We start from the raw sequence: 18,429 nt of genomic DNA, 5'->3' as shown, positions 1-18,429 counted from the left end.
AGAGGGGTGAGAGAGAGAGAGAGAGAGAGAGAGGAGTGAGAGAGAGAGAGAGATGGGGTTAGTGGGGGTGCCTGCCCGCGTCAGACTGGCATATACGAGAACCCTTCACTTCATTATCAATTCATCTCATTCATTAGACTAGAGAGAGGGCAAGAGATGGGGTGATAGAGAGAGAGAGAGAGAGAGAGAGAGAGAGAGAGAGAGAGAGAGAGAGAGAGAGAGCAGCGGGTTGGTGGGGTTGCCCGTGCCAGACTGGCATATACGACACTGGTCGCCCTCCTCTTCCTCATCCGTCTCATCCATCAGACTAGAGATGGAGGGATAGAGAGAGAGAGAGAGAGGGAGAGAGCGGGGAGGAGATTGGGGGTTGATTGGGGTGGTAAATATTGACCATTTCAGTAATATTAATCATTATCTGCCAACATTTTCACATGGGTGCATCCCTATTAGTCACAATCAACAGTGTTGATTTTTTTTAATGAATTGCCAGATGATTTCCCCCAGTTTGTGATTAGAACGTAGATATACAGTACAGTAGAGATAATATCCTGCAGGAGACCAGGCTTGTACGGAATTCCGAATCGACCGAATTTGAATTCAAAGTAATGCCATAATACGAACACTAGGTGGTGTCATTACCTTGGATTTCTTTGAATTTAAGCTACACCACCCATTGAGAGTACATAGAACACCACCACCCAGTGTTCATATTATGGCATTACTTTGAATTCAAATTCATTCCATTCGGAATTTCGTACGAGCCTACAGGAGACACAACACCAGGTATCTCAGCTAGTGTTGTTGAAACTATCGAGCCAGTTCCAGTCGTACAGGAGCTTCTGCACCTGCGTGGCTTTTCTATATCGCATTAGACCTTTCCCACTTCCCGCTTCTACAACGATTCAACTTCCCCCGAGACCATAAAATTCAGAGTGAATGATTAACTTAAGTGCGGCAAAACAGCTTTAGAGTGATATAACAGTTTTTCCATCATTGTGTCGCACTAACTTCTTGATGCACGACGTCACATTAAAGCGAATCAACTTGTTGATGGAAAAAGCGAATCATCTTGTTAGGCTAGATAAGAGGGGGACTGGAAATTGACCACTTCCTCAGAGATAAAACCAGAGGATCAATTTACAACACAATCACATCAACATCTGAAAAAAAGAAAAAAGAGATAGAGAGAGAAACAAAGCGAACTGTTTATCTTATTGTTCAAAACAGATATTGTATATTTTTATTATTGTATGGGTAACTCAGCTGCAATGAGTCAACTACCAAGTTACCATTATGGACATAAAGAATAAAGGATATATAAAATATAAAGGATAACTTCTGCTAATTTCGACATGCAGTTGTAATGCTCACACTACCCTTGGATTTTTTTTTCTTCTTAAGCCTTTTCCGAAATCCTGGTCATTGTAATGGGGCAGAGTTTGTTTACATTTTAAAAAAAACATCTTGGTTTATTCCCAATTAAATCTAAAAGGTTATGCAACATCAGCAGACACCCAGCAAACAGCGATACCTTTTGGGATTATATTTTGAATAGGCTTATGTTAAGGTTTTTAATGTAAACAAAGTCTGCCTCCATTAGAATAGCTCAAATCTCGGAAAGGGCTGAGCCAAAAAATGCAGCATCACTGGGTACTGAGAAGAATTTATGTTGTGTGTACTACAATGCAGTGGGTGAAGCCCAAGACAAATTTCCCCCTGGAGACAATAAAGTACACTCTGACTCTGACTTTGACTGATGTAAAGGGTAGCGTGAGCAATACAACAGCATATTGAAATTGGCAGATGTTCTCCTTTAAATTGATGTTGGACCTTGAGAGAGAGAGAGAGAGAGAGAGAGAGAGAGAGAGAAGGGAAACAACAGTGTTTGACCAGCGTGTGTGTGTAAAAGCTGGAGCTTCCTTCTTTGGGCATGGTGCCTGAGTGTTTACTATGCAGCTCTTAAACACAACTTGGAGTTGCTGCTTATGCTTCTCATCACAGTGCTACTGGCACCGTTGGCTCTCTCTCTCTCTCACGCACACACACACAGACCCTGTCTTCCTCCCTCTCTTACACACACTTTCTCACAGACACATGCACGTGCATGCACACACACACACACAGAACCTGTCTGCCTCCCTCTGTTACACACACTTTCACACACACGCACACAAACACTTTCACACACACACGCGCGCACGCACACACACACTCACACATTGGTCTTTTTCACATACTCTCTCTCTCCCATGCACGTGCCGTGCGCGCGCACACACACACAGAACCTGTCTACCTCCCTCTGTTACACACACTTTCACACACACATGCACGCGCACACACACTCACACATTGGCCTTTTTTCACATAGTCTCTCTCTCTCTCTCTCTCTCTCTCTGTCTCTGTCTCTCTCCCTCTCTCTCTCTCTCTTACACACACACACACACACACAGACACAACACACACACGCACGCGAGTGCACACATACACACAAATTGACCTTTTCTCACATACGGTACTCTCTCTCTCTCTCTCACTCACACACACACACACACACACACACATGCACAGTATAAGTGTATACTAAGTATAGCAGTCAGAGCAGGAAGTAACGGCATCTGTCCTGGAGATGTAGTGGCTAAGGTAAGGTAAAGGCCCCTGTCCCCTGTTTCTCTGTCCCTCCTGCCCTCAGCCTCAGCATCTCTGCATGACTGCCCTTCTGACTCTGACACGGTTTGTCACTTCCTTTCTGATCAGACTGGTGGTATGTGCGGTCTGACCCAGGAATCAGGATGGTTGAGAAATATTAAGACTTAAACCCGTTAAAACACGGCGTTATAAATTTGTTGTTACCAGAATGGCAATGACCGAGTCGTGGTGCATTACTAAAGGCCCTCTGTTATGTTGTAGTATAGTAACTATGGTAATTAACCTTTCAATGACTGTTACAGCATGCCACTGGTGGAACAGTGTGCATTATGGGGCTAAAACACACACACGGTCACACACGTGTCTCTGTATTTATTATCTTTGAATGTGATGTTAATTGTAGATGTCAGGGTGGTGCAACCAAAGCCAATGTCACTCACACTACTCCTGTGTGAAGTTTGTACATTCAGGGTGCGATTTATTGGATAACCAGAAGGGGGGATAGGTTTCAGATTTTAAGCATTATCAATGGAGTTACATAAAGCTGTGATGAAAATCATGTAGAGAAAGTGGAGATATCAAAACCAGAAGGGGGGACAATCCCCCCCATCCCCCCCTACAAATCGCACCCTGCGTACATTCATTTATTTGTTCTATCCATTTACATGTTAATGTATTTTTGATATAATCCAGAAAAAATAGGAAACGTAATCCATAATAAGACAGTGACATTGTGATTGCACCACCTGACTTCTGCTAAAAACAGAAGGGTCAATGATGAAACTGCTACTATGTAGTAGTTGGGTCTGTGGCGCTTCAGCAGTAACACCCGTCAGGGCGGCGCAACAACAGCCAGTGCCACTATTTTATGGATTTTTGGTTTGTTTGTTAGTTTTTAGTGGACTATGTAGGAACCATATGCATTGCAGCATATCAACCACCAATTACAGTACTAATTAACTAATGGGCGTTAGATACTGTTGCGCCACCTGACGTCTGAGCCCCAAAAGAACATGTTTGACCCAGTTATATCGGTTCCTCGCGACCCTGCCGTGGCCTAATGGTAGGGCACTGGGTTACTACGCCGGCGACTCAGGTTCGATTCCGGCTTGGGTCATTTGCCGATCCTTCCCTGCCTCTCCTCCATAGTCCTATCAAAAATAAGGGCAAAAAAATAATATTGGAAATATTAGTTCCTCACCTCTGTGTGATCCTCTGAAGTGTTTCCGGGTCGGCTTGTGGTCTGGCCTCCTCCTCAGCTCCCAGCGTGTTCTCTCCCCCGCTCCTGGCAATCCTACTCCCGGCATTCCGTGCTCCGGCATTCCCAACCCTCGCGCCGTCCCCACTCTCCGTGTTCCCGATCCCGGTACCCTCCCTCTCTGCTGCGCTGGCAATGTTCCTATGCATCCCGATCGCACCAGCTCCCTGCCCCTCCCCCAGCTGTCTGATGATGTTCCCAATCCCAATCCCATTCCCAATGCCGTTCTCGTTGCGGTCCTGGATCTCCTGTATCTCCTGCCTCATCTGCCGCATGGCGATCAGCGCCAGCCCCAGGTGGTCCATGACGGCCAGGGCGTGGAGGCGCGACAGGGGGCTCGGTCGGGAGGAGGAGGAGGATGGGGAGGAAGAGGAGGAGGATGAAGAGGAGGAAGAGGAGGAGGAGGAGGAGGAGGAGGATAGGGTTGGGTTGTTATGTGAAGCCTCTGCATTGCCATCGTTCTCTCCGTCTCTGTCTCTGACTCTGTCTTGGTCTTGGAGGTAGGAGGAAAAGGAGGCTGCCCCTCGGTTCAGTCGACCCAGCCAACGTGCCTCTGCCCTGGGCACGGACTCCAGCGCCGGTGGCCCCCCCACCTCCTCCACCGCGCTGTTGCTGGGGGCCAGGAGGGAGCGCAAGAGTTCGAGTCTGGTGTGACTACTGCCCATGGCAGCGTACGGTGACGCGTTGTTGTCCGAGGATGACGATGACAACATTCTGGACATCGTCATGGCAGTGACCTCAGGGCCGGGGTCCAGGCCTGACGTCGTCGGCGTCACGACTCCATTCGAGCGCCTCAGCAGTATCGATGCTCCCGCTCCCGCAGGGCTGGGCGATATGGGAAAAAACAAATCATGATATGGATCACTTTATATCACAATTACGATATATATCACTATATACCACATTTATATATGTTTCAAGTCATTCTTTTAATTTTCTCTTTTCTCATTTGCATTTCTTTAAAATGAATCTTTTTATTCTTCCTTTTACAGTTGTATGAACTTAGAGTGTGCATAGTGACAACTCAAAATTTTATTAAATTATATTAAATTGCATATTAGCTGCAATAACAATATACATGGTTTCTCAGTGTTTATCAACACAATGTTATGAGGAGGGGCAAGACACTGGCAGCCACAGACATCATATATGAAGACTAGATACGTCATCGCGTATTTCAAGCACGTCCGCACAGGTCGGCCATATTAGCGCAGCCTAAACTCTCCACAGACCCCCGTTACACCTGAAGTAAACTGAAGAAGATACTTAAAAATGTATACAGTTGCTTCGCTGAAATATTGACACGTGTATATAAATGGTAGGGCTCCTTAAAACTTAAGTGTAGGCTGGGGTAAAACGCCCAAGAGATGCATCCCACTTAGCCTATTGTCCAAACATTTAGATAGACCTACAGCAAATACACATTTTAACCATTGCTGTGCATTACGTTGACGGCATGGATATATTCATTGCACCAAATTAAAGACGACAGAGGTGACGTACTGGAAGAGAGATGTACAGCGCAACAAGTTCATTCTATCTGGATGGCTTTAGCGTCACGACTCATTTTGAACACAAGGTGGAGCTGTCGAAACCAAAGCATAGACTACAAGTGAACCTTTATTTGTTATTTTACTGAAAATATAACGTTGTGCACGATTACGTTGTGCATTTGTTTATGGGATCTATTTAATTACATGAATAAGCCTACTGAACTATATTATACATGATTTTAGACCTATGCACATAATAATATAATGTAATATAATATAATAATATTGTGAATATTCATCACTATGCAGTATCAACATATACTTTCGTTTGGAATTTTTTATACTGTATAAAAAAACAACCCTTTCTAAAATCAATATGAATTTGAGGGAATTATGGCCATCTGAAGAGTATACAACACCCAAAACTCACTGCAACTGGTTGAGCCAGAAGGCTGCTTTAACATGGCCGCCATGCGCGGACGTTCGACTTGCATGACGGGAACGCGGACGACGCATCTAGTCTTCCTATATGATGTCTGTGTTGGCAGCCATGTGAGCTAATTTTTTGACAGACAGCGGTTTCCAACAATCAGAGGTTGAGTTGTGCGCAGCTAGGTTCGCACAGTCAGATTATAAACAAAATTTAGAACCCATGTATTTTGGTCGTCACATTGCCCAGCCCTACCCTCCCGCCTCAGTAGAGGGCGCTGTCTCGTACTCGGAGTCGCCTTCAGAGTCCTCCTCCTCCTCTGGCAAGCTTCGCCAACGGACAGACGTCGCCGCCACCGCCGTGGAGGGTGCTGCTGCTGATGCTGCCGATGGGGTCGCCATTGACAACGGAAGAAGTGAAGGTCGAGTCAGACTCCATCGCGCTACCCTATCATCATCATTGTTGTCATCGTCATCCCCGTCCTCCTTGTTGTCATTGTCACCTGATGTAGTAGATATGTATGTCATGTTTACTAACACTCTGTGTAATGTAAAGATATTTGTTAATGGTTGATTAGAAGGACCACAGACATAATACAATTTAGCCTATGCTATGTTTGCCACCACGCCGTGTGGCTGATAGTTGTAATTGTCAATGATTAATTGAAAAACACTCCAGGAAGAATAGCTAATGCTAAAAGCAAAAGCTAATGGGGGTCTAATAAAAAAACAAACAAACAAACCTGGTCTCAGGTCGCTGGTTCTCCACGAGCTCAGCTCCTCTTCTGAGTCACTGGAGGAGTCGGAGGAGGAGGTGATGGTGGTCGCATCCAGGCCTGGGGAGGAGGGGAGGTTGCTGATGAACGAGCCCAGGGACGAGGAGCCTCCAGCGGGCGAGCTCATGAGCCTGCGGGCCAGCTTGAATGGGAAGTTCCTGGAGGGGAGGCAAGAAACGGTTCATTCATTGTGGCCTATTTCATTTGTATTAGGGATGGGCGATATGATGATTTTAAAGGGACACTGTGCAGGAAATGGTCAAAAAGGGTACTGCAACTATGCTGTTCATTGAAACTGGGCTGCCTATTGCCAAATTTGATTTTTTTACATGAAAGTTTACGAAGTAATAAACTAATATTTTCTAGTATGGTCCAAGTACAGTCATTTCAGTAGCTAAAAATGGCTATTTTTGGAAATTCAAAATGGCGGACCATGGAGAAGATCCCCCTTTTCATGTATGAAAAGTGCAATTTTTCCAGTCATAATGAATACTTAGAATTTGATGGTGGTGGTAAGTATTCATGAAAAAGGTAACATTAGTGAACGGGCTGCATGGATTCTGGAACTAAACAACTAAAAATCTCACACAGTGTCCCTTTAAATTGTGAATCGTGAAATCCGAGTACAAGATCGTGTGCCAAAGTGGAGAAATCGTATAGATCATCTTGCAGTGAGAATGTTTACTATCAGTATCGAAGTGATGTGTTCTTGCTTAGTGTTGTTGTCTTCACTTTTGTATTCCAATTGTGCACTTTATGAGAGTGTCCTCGGTGTGTTTACATTTAGTTAATTGCTTATTACAAATTGCAAGTATATAAATGCATTTTTTTGTTTTTTTTTGTTTTTTGTTGTTGCTTTTATGTTTTTGATGTAAGATTTTGATATGTAAAAAAAACATTTTTGCCATATCGCCCACCCTTAATTTGTACAACAACGAGGCAGCTCAATGTGTTTCAGATAGAGTGTGTGTTTGTTTTTTTTGGTAGTTTATTTCCGGAATGTATGTTATGCTGTATGTTGTATGATATGTTATGTATGTCTGTCATGAACATTGGTAGTAACACCATCAATTTCTCAGTTTCTATTATGGCTTGTTGTGTTTCCCACATAATATTTTGCCAGTCAAGTTGAGTGGGGCAGATTCATACAAATAGCTATTTATTATGGGATTATGGGATTATGGGATTGTTATTTATATTATTTTATACTAATTACATTATATTGATCTCAATGTTATTTTCTTACTCAAACCTAGCCTAGAAATCTAGACGCCCCTAGTGGCCGCAAAATTTTGCTGTAGGGGTTTTTGGCGCGGCCAGGCTAACTCAAACCTTCAGTAGATAGATAGATAGATAGATAGATAGATAGATAGATAGATAGATAGATAGATAGATAGATAGATAGATAGATAGATACAGTAGATAGATAGAAAGAAAGAAGATGAGCATATCAAACCTGTTGGGTATGAAGTAGGTAGAACTACTGCTGCTGCTGCTGCTGCTACTGCTACTACTACTGCTGCTGCTGGGTGTTAGAGACAAGTGGAACTCCCTGGAAGCCTGTGGGAACTCTGTCGGTGCCTTAGCTCCCCGAGCCCTGGAGGTTGAGCTGGGGGATATGACAATATATATCATTATCGTGATAGGAAAGTGTCTTATCGTTCCCTTTCTCCTCTATCTTTTATATCTTGATAAAGTCATTTTAGCAATTTTAATACAATTTAATTACATTTCATGTTGTCTATCATACACGCTCTAAGTTCATATAACTGTAAAAATAAAAATAAAAAAGACTAATTAATTCTAAAGAAATGTAGTTTTGCGACATGACAAAATAATGAGAAAATATCGAGAATAACTGAAAACATACGTAATTGTGATATATATCGTTATCGTATTATCTCTCCAGTCTAGGTCGTCCTCAGACGAGCCTTCCATCATTGCTTCCAGTGTAGTCTTCAAGTAATATAAGTCATATAAGGTATGTATATAATATAAGTGATATAAAGTAATCTATATCGTGATATGTTTCTTTTTCCATAACGCCCAGCCCTACCTTGAGGAGTGGTGCGGCAGCTGCGGCTGTGGTGCCATGACTGGCTTGCGATAGGGGTTGGGGCCGAGGGTGGACAGGCCCCACGTCAGGGAGGAGGAGTTCAGGCTGGAGGAGTCAGACAGCAGGCCACTGGAGGAGAAGAATCCACTGCTGAGGCCTCCGCCTCCACCTCCACCTCCTGGCGTTCTGACAAGCCTACTACGCGGCGTTTCCTCCTCCTCCGTCTCGTCTCTTCCTCCTCCTCCTCCTCCTCCTCCTGCCATCATCAACTCTTCCGGAATGCTGTTATCCAGGTCTGAGAAGTCCGGCGAGCTCTGGCGACGACGGTCCACGTCGGAATCTGATGATGACGATGAGGAGGATGAGGAAGAGGAGGAGAGGCTGTACTTGAGCGAAGGCAGCCGATGCCACAGGCGGGGTCGGCCTCGGCCCTGGTGCTCCTGGGATATGGGCAGGAGCCGTCTGGTGTGGGTCGGGGGACGTCTGAGGTTCTGGCTCGAACCCAGTGATTCCTGCTGGGGAGACTGGGGGTGTTTGTCTTCGTCTGTGTTGCTGGAGGTGGGCTGCTTGTGGGAGCTCTTATTTTGGGGGGCTGAGTGTCCAGATGCAGAGGGTTTCTTTATCTTGTCCTTTTTCTTTAGGGATTTATTTTTGCCCTCCTCCTTACCTGGAATGAAGCACAGAGTGTAAAACAGCATTACTTGAATAATGGGAAGAACTGTCAAATGCTTACATTGACACACTGAAACTATAGTATTTTTGTCTGAAAGTGTGGTGGTTTGTTGTTTGACTGTACGGTGATGCACCGAATCTTCAAATCATCTCAAAACCAACACACACAACACACACAAGAGTTAATTTCCCAGCAGCTTGAAGATACACTGTCTTGACTAACATTACTTAGGCCTATGCAGTAGCCTACCTGTGAGAAGAAAAATCTTCAGACACCATAGGCGTACATAACATCTCTATGCCCGTATTTCAAGAAAAAAAAACATATATACTTGTTGAGCATCCGTCATTTATGCGCCGCTGTGTTGTTTGTTGCGGCTGTCTCCTCTGTCTCTTGCTGATGTCAGGTAATGTCGATCCTGAATTCCCACTGGACGAAAGGCTGGTATCTGAAGAGCTTGTTTTCATAGGGCTGGATGACTGTGCCCGAAGAATAATACAAACATGTCTAATAATAAATGTGATATGTGATAATAAACACAACAAACATGTAAGGTAAACAATGTGTGAATTTTGGTACATTTCTAAATAAGTGTTGATGGAAGACGATAGGTCAACAATAATCAGTTCATCTTAATACAAAGTCATCATCAATTGACTAAGTGACAGGTAAGCTTAGGCCTGGTAATGACTGATCTATTAGCTATTTGTTAGCAGCATAGGCCTAGGCCTACTAACATTTGTACAATACAGTCAGCCATTTAAGTAAACTAATTCATAATAAAAGCAATAGGCCTACCTTTCTGAGTGCTGTCTTTGTCACAGCCCACGGTCTGTCATAAGTTCTGCTCTTGAACTCCTCATACGAAATGTTGATGCTCTTCACTCTGCGAGCGGCTCGCCTTTCCTCAGCATCTTCCCTCTCACGTTCACGCCTGCGCAGTTTCTCCTTAGAGACCAAACGTCAACATGAAATTACTTCAATAAACTTCGATTACATGTCATGGTAAACTGTTTAGGCTAATGTGTTATTTCAAAGTACCTGATATTCATTTTCTATTTTCTTCCTCGCATCACGCATATGATCAGCATTCGTGAGGTTTTCAGCCAGGTGCCTTCCCCAATTGCAGGACATTGTTCAGGCTCTTTCTGACAGAGAAGACAGTGGCAGCACAAATCCACAGGTTGTGTCAGTTCAGCTATAGAAGGTAAACCAGTCAAGTAGCCTACACTAGCAGAGCAGGCCTGACTATCTTAATTACGCGTTATTTATTAAAGTTAAATTCAAATTAACATGTCGCAGGTCGTTTGAGCATGCAAGGCGTGATAAATTAAAATTGCATGGTAGACCAGTTCGCACTCTCCTTGCTTTGGGTTGTTGATGTGCTGCCCTGAAACCGCGAAAGCAGAGATATTATAAACAGTCAGAAGCTATAATTGTTATTTTCCTACTGTCCAGTGTGCCAGCTGAAATTCGTAAAACATGACAATCCATTGTCATGTTTTAGCAGCGCATAATGCTGCTTACTTCCGTAGATGCGGTCCTGTTTTTTCAAACGCGTGTTCTGGTATCCATGGATACAAGGTAAAGGAACTCACGCTACTCACGTGTGTTCTAGCAAAGACTTTTTCAGACTTACAAATCGTCTCTGCAGTTGGCAACATGTAGGCATCTATCTATGTAGTCTTTCCCAGAATATCATATACCATGTCTAGGTCACCTAGATCAGTGTTTAAATGTTAATGTGGTGTTTTATATTTGGCAGGCAGGATCACTTAAGCAGGCCTAATCCATAATTGACAAGTGGCATGGACAGCTAGTCTAGCCTGTCAACAGTCAGGTTATCGAGCCAGTCAGATAAGTTCATGCACATCCCCACCTGGACTGCAAATGAAGGGAGAGCGAGCATCAACTCCATGCATCGATCACCATAGCAACGCAGGCTTTTCACCAGTCACCAGGGAATTCCCCCTCCCCTCCTCCTCTCTTCCCTCTCCTTCCACGCATCACTTGCCAAAAAAGCAAGTCAGCTCTTTGGAGGCCTAGCTTTTTTTTTTTTTTGCATTTCCCCGGCAACTGGTTGCTATGCAGCTACGGTTGCTATGCCAGTGATTGTGTGGCGCACAGGACAGAGGTATTCGACCCTGTGGGTGTGGGTGACGGAGTCGGGGGAGAGGGAGGTTGGGTTGGGGTTATGGGGGGGTGGGGTAGTGGGGGGGGGGGGGGGGGGGGGGTATGGGCACATTCCGTAACACTCAAGGAGCATTGTGTAATGCTGCTCAATGAAGTGGCATTGTGTCATGCTCAATGCACATACGAAATCCGTCACGCTCCCCAGCGCATTCCATTGCAGTCTCACGCACACAGCACTCATCCAAGACAGCTCCGTGGCCCCAGAAAGTGACAGGGTCGATTGGACCACTATTTCCATGTCACCGATTGTCCCACTGATAGCCTACTTTTAGGCCACAGCTAAAATCTAGCCTGCCACCACCCCCTACAAAAATGCAGTGTTAATTTAACACATAGAGAGTATTGTACCAAATACACCCTAGAAGATAAAAAAGGGGTTCCACGCGCTTCTTTTTTTACATCTGGTGCATCAACGGGAGGGAGGCAGGTAATCTTGAATGAAGAGAAGACACCGGAGCAGCTCAGATGGGATGCTTTTTCTTTTTAATTCAAGTGCACAACATGTTAGGGACTAACGTTTCGATGGCAAGCCATCTTCATCAGGTCCATGGACTCTGATGAAGATGGCTTGGGGCTAAGATGCCCTGGGGCCCTAGGCTACAGGTTGCTGTGGGCCCCCCCCAGAAGGTAAATTTAGCAGCACATTTACATAGACAGTGTCATAATGATGAGCTATGAACGAAGAATAACATGTTTACCAACTATACTCAACTCGACAGATGATTTTTTTTTTCAATATTGCATCTTGTCCCAAATCTACGTACAATTTTTCAGCTTTGGGGGTCCTTAGCCTGCCGCCATATCTAGCCTGTGGGGGCCCATAGCAGGTGGGGGCCCTAGGTTGCAGCCATATATGGCCTGTGGGGGCCCTAGGCTGCAGCCATATCTAGCCTGTGGGGGGGCCATGGCAGGTGGGGGCCTCTAGGCTGCAGCCATATCTGGCCTGTGGGGGCCCCATAGCAGGTGGGGGCCCTAGGCTGCAGCCATATCTAGACTATGGGGGCCCACTGACAGGTGGGGGCCCTAGGCTGCAGCCATATCTAGCCTCTGGGGCCCCCTGGCAGGTGGGGGGGTCCCTAGGCTGCAGTCATATCTAGCCTGTGGGGGGGCCCCCTGGCAGGTGGGGTGGGCCTAGGCTGCAGCCATATAGCCTGTGCGTTAATCTGGCCCTGATGACAGGGACAGGCATGGGGACATTTGGGGTGAGCGGATGGCACAGTCACAGACAGATAAGACCCCTCACAGGTGAGAGGTGCCATTGTCTGGGAACTGAAAGGCTGTGTGTGTGTGTGTGTGTGTGCGTGTGTGTGTGCGCGTGCTTGTGTGTGTGTGTGTGAGCGTGTGTGCGCGCGTGCATATGTGTGTGTATGTGTGTGTGTGCGTGTGTGTGTGTGTGTGCGTGTGTTTGTATATGCATGCGTGTGTGTGTGTGTGTGTATGTGTGGTGGCTGAAAGGCTTTTCTGAATGGCTTCTCAACAGCTCAGTGAGCTGCAACAGCTGACGAGGGAGATGAGGAGAAGGAGGAGGAGGAGTATGGAGAGATGCATGAGAGGAGAGAAAAAGAGTGTCGCCGTAGAAACTGATAACATTTAGACATCCTCCCACTGAACTGGGCATTGCTAAATGACTGGAACCGAGAGAGAGAGAGAGAGAGAGAGAGAGAGAGAGAGAGAGAGAGAGAAATAATGGGACTTGACTATGGAAGGCACTGGAAGCATTAGAGCTAAAGGGCCCCGCCGTAGTCTAACGGTATAGGGCACAGGGTTATTACGCCCGCGACCCCAGCTTGATTTTGGCCTGTGTCATTTGCCGACCCTTCCCCGTCTCTGTGTCATTTCCTGTCTCGCCTCAACTGTCCCGTCAGAAATTAACTGGGAACACTGATGATGGACTAGACCCGAAACGTTTGTCCCTTGTCTGCGGTTATATTTATTTATTCGGCTTTGTTTAATACAGTTTTGATTTTGCATTCATCTCTTGTGTGTGACTCCTTTCTTCCCTGTCTGTCAGAAATAAAGGCATAAAAGCCCTAAAAAATAAAATAAAATATATTAGAGGTGAAGGCTCAGGTGGGACTAAGAATGTGATAACATGCTGACTGTTTGGCAAACCAACACTGATGGCTGTCATTCAGACAGTAATAGTAAAAGCCTGGGAAAGAATCCCACACAATGATAACAACCTGTTTATTTTGTAGATATGACAGACCCTCATCTCAACAAATTTGATGTTTTTGAAGAATTCAGTGAAACTGTATCAGAAAGCTGCCAATCAAAAAAAGCCAAAGTCAAAATGGGTACAATTTTCATCTTTTTGAAACATTTCTTTCAGTTTCTCTGAACTGCATCCAGCTCCTGTGTGAGACTCCCTCTTCTCCTTCCAGAATCTTTGGAATAACGCAGCACTGTGAATGAGCTGGGCAGGTACCACCTAGCTCAGCACCCTTTTAAAATATTGCATGATGACTAACTCACCACTGAGTCAGATTTATTGAAAAAAAAATCTTGTGAATATTACTTCTTTGGGTATTTTTTATTTTTATTTATTTTTTTTTACAAAATTTCAAACCAGAATGCTTTCCATTCATTTCAGATACCCCTGTCAGCATGTGGGCTGAGCACCCGTAAAGATCAGATTCTAGAATCGCCGCTACTTAGAAGCCAGAATTGACCATGGGTCCGTCCAGCAGGATATCCCTTGCTGTTCTGCAGCCTCCTTCTGCAGATTGGGTTGCCAGAGGCTCTATTCACTATTTGCTGAAAATACTCAACAACACTATAACAACATTGCTATGACATTACTGAAAGCCTTGAGTAACAGAATAAGACACAGCATTACAATTTTGGTGACCAGGGCCGGCCCAAGGCATAAGCGAACTATGCGATGGCTTAGGGCCCCCACGCCACCAGGGCCCCCCTGTGAGCAGCAAAGTTCCAGGAAAAAAAAAATATTCTCCACCATTTTTTTAGTCATATATTTCTTTCTCATGAACCACTTATTGCCACAATGGAAACAGGAGCTATTATATATTGGGGGACACTCATGTACCACTTTTAAATGTAAAAACCCTTCAATAAACACAGAATATAACGGAGAGTAGGGTAATAGTTTTGAAGCAAAACTAAGATATCCCTTCATGATAAATGGCTTTTCGTTTGAGAAATTTTGCTCCAAGAGGTACAGTGCATGATGGGTACACGACATACAGACAGCCTACCTATGTGCTTAGCTCTCCTCACTCGTGCAAGTAAATGAAGCTTATGAAGCATCTGATGCTGAGTATGGGGGGGGGGGGCGGAGGACATTTTGCTTAGGGCCCCATAAAGGCTCGGGTCGGCCCTGTTGGTGACTGTAAGGTTATAACATAGGCTCTGTGCTAAGTGGTTCAGCTATATGTAGCATTGCTATGGCAATGGTTACCATTTACTGACGAGTCTACTTTGCTTCTTATGATTCAAAAACAATATCTACTTCAGAGGTCCAATTCCAATAGGCATGCTACTATAGTTATGGCTCCCTAGCAATAGCCTCTTTTGAAGGAAATAAAATACACCCCCATGATCCTTTGCCTGGCAGGGAGTTGGCAGAGTAGTGATGAGAATTGAGTTGGTCAAAGAGATCTTTTGTGATCAGGACTTCTAAGAAAGGATACATAAACACACACACACACACACACACACACACACACACACACACACACACACACACACACACACACACACACACACACACACGCACATACACGCACACACACGCACACACACACACACACACAACCACTTTGTAATCCTTCGGCCTTTAGCTCATTCGTATGAAAAATAGATTATGAATGACCTAATGCTGCTGGAAACTCGCATAAATCCAGTTCCTGTCCACAACCTTTTAACCTTTTAGGTCTTATAGTTCAATCACCAAATGTGCCACATGATTCAAGGATCAATCTCGATGTTTAGATGCGGCTCTGACTCTCATGCTCTTATAGATGCATCAAGATCCCACTTGGTCAGCAGCATTTGTTTGTGAGGCCTTGGGAGGAGGGCCGGATTGTGGAGGGTTGGGGTGTGAATTGGCAAAGGACCCCTCCTATTGCCGTCCCTGACCCCCCCCAAACAAAACAAACCTCGTTGGCTGCGTGCCTTAACTGAGGGAAGGTTAAGTCCTTGGTGACTTTGGTCCTTGTCCTTATCAGTCCTGAAGTTCAATGTTAATGTCTTTGTAGGAACTTAAACAGAGCGCTGATCTTTCGTGGCCGATTCCTTGGTTTGCTAATGTTCTTCTGACGTTTAGCTGGGTACGTTAGGGGTCTTACGTCACACGCACGCACATTGAGGTTATCAAAATAAAAGTTCGCTCTCAAAACACAGGTAGTATACACGAATAACCAAATAAAATTCATTATAAACATATTAAAACCTTTGCATGAAAAACACTTATAAAATAATGCTTGCAACTGTTACACTCCCACCAAATCACACCATACTTAAATGTGGGATTTCTGAATTTCTCAACAAAACTGTTGCAAGTGAAAAGTGAACCTTGAACCATGAACTGTAAAATTTACGTACTCTACTCTGTCTCAAGTAGTGTGATGACCTTAGGTTTACCTTAGTGTCATGTGTTGTGTTGCAAACTAATAGTGACCTTTCTCACCCTGCCGTCTGATGATGGGAAGACTTCGTAGACTATGGCTAGCTTCCACTCACTTCAGGGGGCTTCATCATCTTGTAGGAGCACGATGTCGTCCACCATCAGATTTCTTGTTTTCTCTCTTTGTTGTAAACTTGCCGGTGTAGGTGAATGGAGGAGCTGTTTCCATTCGATCTGAAGGTAAGTGACTAATTTCTTTGTTCTTCTTTCTATCTTCTGTATTTCCCTTTTCTTTCAGGTCCTTCATCTCGACAGAGAATTCTTCTTCTTGAACTGGTTTGACGATGGTAAGTTGTGCTTCTTTTCTTTCTTCTAAACTTGTACTGTCATCGGTTCTTTCTTTCACTCCTTTGTGTACTTGGATCGGTCTCTTCAGTCTGGCGACTGCTTGGCGGTTCAACGATGTCCTGTCTTCCTTTGCTCTTGGATTCAACACTTTAGCCTTGCGAAGTTCAGGATCATCATCTTCCACTTCTCCCACCATGCTTTCTCCGTGCGCTAGTTCTTGCTGATATTGCTTGCTGCTCTTCACCTGCTCTGCAGTCATCCCTCGAGAGTCCTCGGCCACTCTTTGAGATCGGTTTTCTTTCATGGACAGGCGCTTGATGTCATCTTGAGCAATGGGATCATCTTCTCCGGCTCCTTCTGGTAAGTTTGACTCATGGTTCTTAATGGTGTCTGACGGAGGGATTTCTTTGGCCTTGCATCTGTTCACGTGATGAACTTCAGCCTTCAGGTTGACAGGAGAATCGGTGTCTGGTGAGACTCGCATGGTGACTATGCAGTGACTGATGCTGACGGGGTCTTCAAATTCCACACAGGGATTGCCATGGCCTACGATACTCCACCCCAGGTCAGTACGTTGCGCGAAGGGCTGGTTGGCTTCACCAGCCACGACTTCTCTTGGGAGTAAGGCTTGTGAGCAGTTGTAGCCAATGAGAAGGCCGACTTCACAGCTCTGCAGGGGTGCGATGTGCTCTCTCAGGTGCTCTAGGTAGGACCAAGACTCAGCGGTTTGTTTGGTGGGGATGTGGGCTCTGTTTGCTGGAATGAAGTTGCGTGTGTAGGATGGCGGTAAGGCTATGCTTTTGTTCGACCTAAAGCCTCGGACCTGCAGGTTCTTCACTCTTTCAGACTGCATTACTGTGGTGGAAGTCAGAGTTGAGAGCTTTAACTTGACTTGGTCTTTCTCTGTGTCTAGAGCAGCTGCAACTTCACTGTGTACGAATGTTGTGTCACTCTGTGAGTCCAGCAGGGCGTAAACGAGCACCTCTTCTGTTGGATGAGTCGCAGATGAGAGCCAGACAGGAACTATTGCAGCTGTTTGCACACCAGGTTCATGTTGGATAACTCTGTGTGAAGTAGAGGCTGTGATGGTTTCTTCATCCTGTTCAGCTTGACTGTCTTGACTTTGTTGGACTTGTGTCTTTCGCTCTCCTCTGTCTCTTTCTTCATGCAGGCATGTAGGGTGACGCTTCTTGCAAGTGTTACAGACACTCCTATTGCTGCAAGTGTTAGAGTAATGGCCTACTTCAAGACAACCGAAACACAGCTTCTCGCTTTGGATGAACTTGACTCTGTCTGCGACTTCTTCCTCCAAGAGCTTCCTGCATACATGTAAGGTGTGGCCGGTTTTCTTGCAGAACAGACATGTTTTGGCAGCCTGCTCATTGGAACTTGTGGTTAGAGTCTTTGCTTCAACGTTAAGCTGCTTCTGCTTGTTGCTTGCTGGTTGCTTTGCCCTTTCAGCTTCATCTTGCTTAAGCGAATGCAGGGATGTGACTGGGTTGCAGGCGATCTTTGCTTCTCTTGAGAGGAACTTGACGAACTGACTGAAGCTTGGGAACTTGCCATTCTCTTCTTCCATGTCCATGACTTCTCGGTTCCATCTAGCGGTTAGCCAGTCAGGTAACTTTGCAAGAAGCTTCCTGTTTTCATTGCAGTCGTTCAGGATCTCTAGTACCTTGACATGTAGCATGGCAGCTTCACAACTGCGAAGAAAGTCGGCAAAGTCTCTGAGCTCAGTGTTGTCTTTAGCTCCAATCCTGGGCCATGCGTGAAGCTTATCTCTGTATGCTTTAGCGATGGTAAATGGGCTTCCATATCGCTCCTCCAACAGCTCCCATGCAGCAGAGTAGGCTGACTCTGTTCCAAGAAGGAAGTAGCCATCGAGTGCATTCCTGGCTTGTCCACTCACATACCTGCGGAGGTAGTATATCTTCTCCCTTTCCCTGATGTTTTTCTGGTCGATCAACGT

General features: G+C 45.2%; 1 protein-coding gene across 2 annotated transcripts; it reads right to left on the bottom strand.

Moving 5' to 3' along the window:
- Window positions 1-113: 113 nt before the first annotated feature.
- On the bottom strand, window positions 114-10,886 carry LOC134467468 (serine-rich adhesin for platelets-like). 2 transcript variants are annotated; one of them, XM_063221344.1, is made up of 10 exons: window positions 10,783-10,886; window positions 10,373-10,479; window positions 10,130-10,279; window positions 9,663-9,810; window positions 8,659-9,325; window positions 8,059-8,211; window positions 6,570-6,760; window positions 6,083-6,329; window positions 3,848-4,729; window positions 114-307 (listed from the first exon to the last, which is right to left on the bottom strand). In XM_063221344.1, exons 2-10 carry the CDS (start codon window positions 10,463-10,465, stop codon window positions 139-141), a joined length of 2,700 nt encoding a protein of 899 aa, XP_063077414.1. In that variant the 5' UTR covers window positions 10,466-10,479; window positions 10,783-10,886; the 3' UTR covers window positions 114-138. The 2 variants fall into 2 exon arrangements, with proteins under 2 accessions (XP_063077414.1, XP_063077415.1); XM_063221345.1 differs by having other exon boundaries at window positions 6,116-6,329.
- Window positions 10,887-18,429: the final 7,543 nt, after the last annotated feature.

This window comes from Engraulis encrasicolus, chromosome 17 (assembly GCF_034702125.1).
Source record: "Engraulis encrasicolus isolate BLACKSEA-1 chromosome 17, IST_EnEncr_1.0, whole genome shotgun sequence".
Classification (NCBI taxonomy): Eukaryota; Metazoa; Chordata; class Actinopteri; order Clupeiformes; family Engraulidae; genus Engraulis; species Engraulis encrasicolus.
The sequence above is the reverse complement of the archived record's forward strand: the minus strand, read 5'-3'. Positions and strand labels throughout refer to the sequence as shown.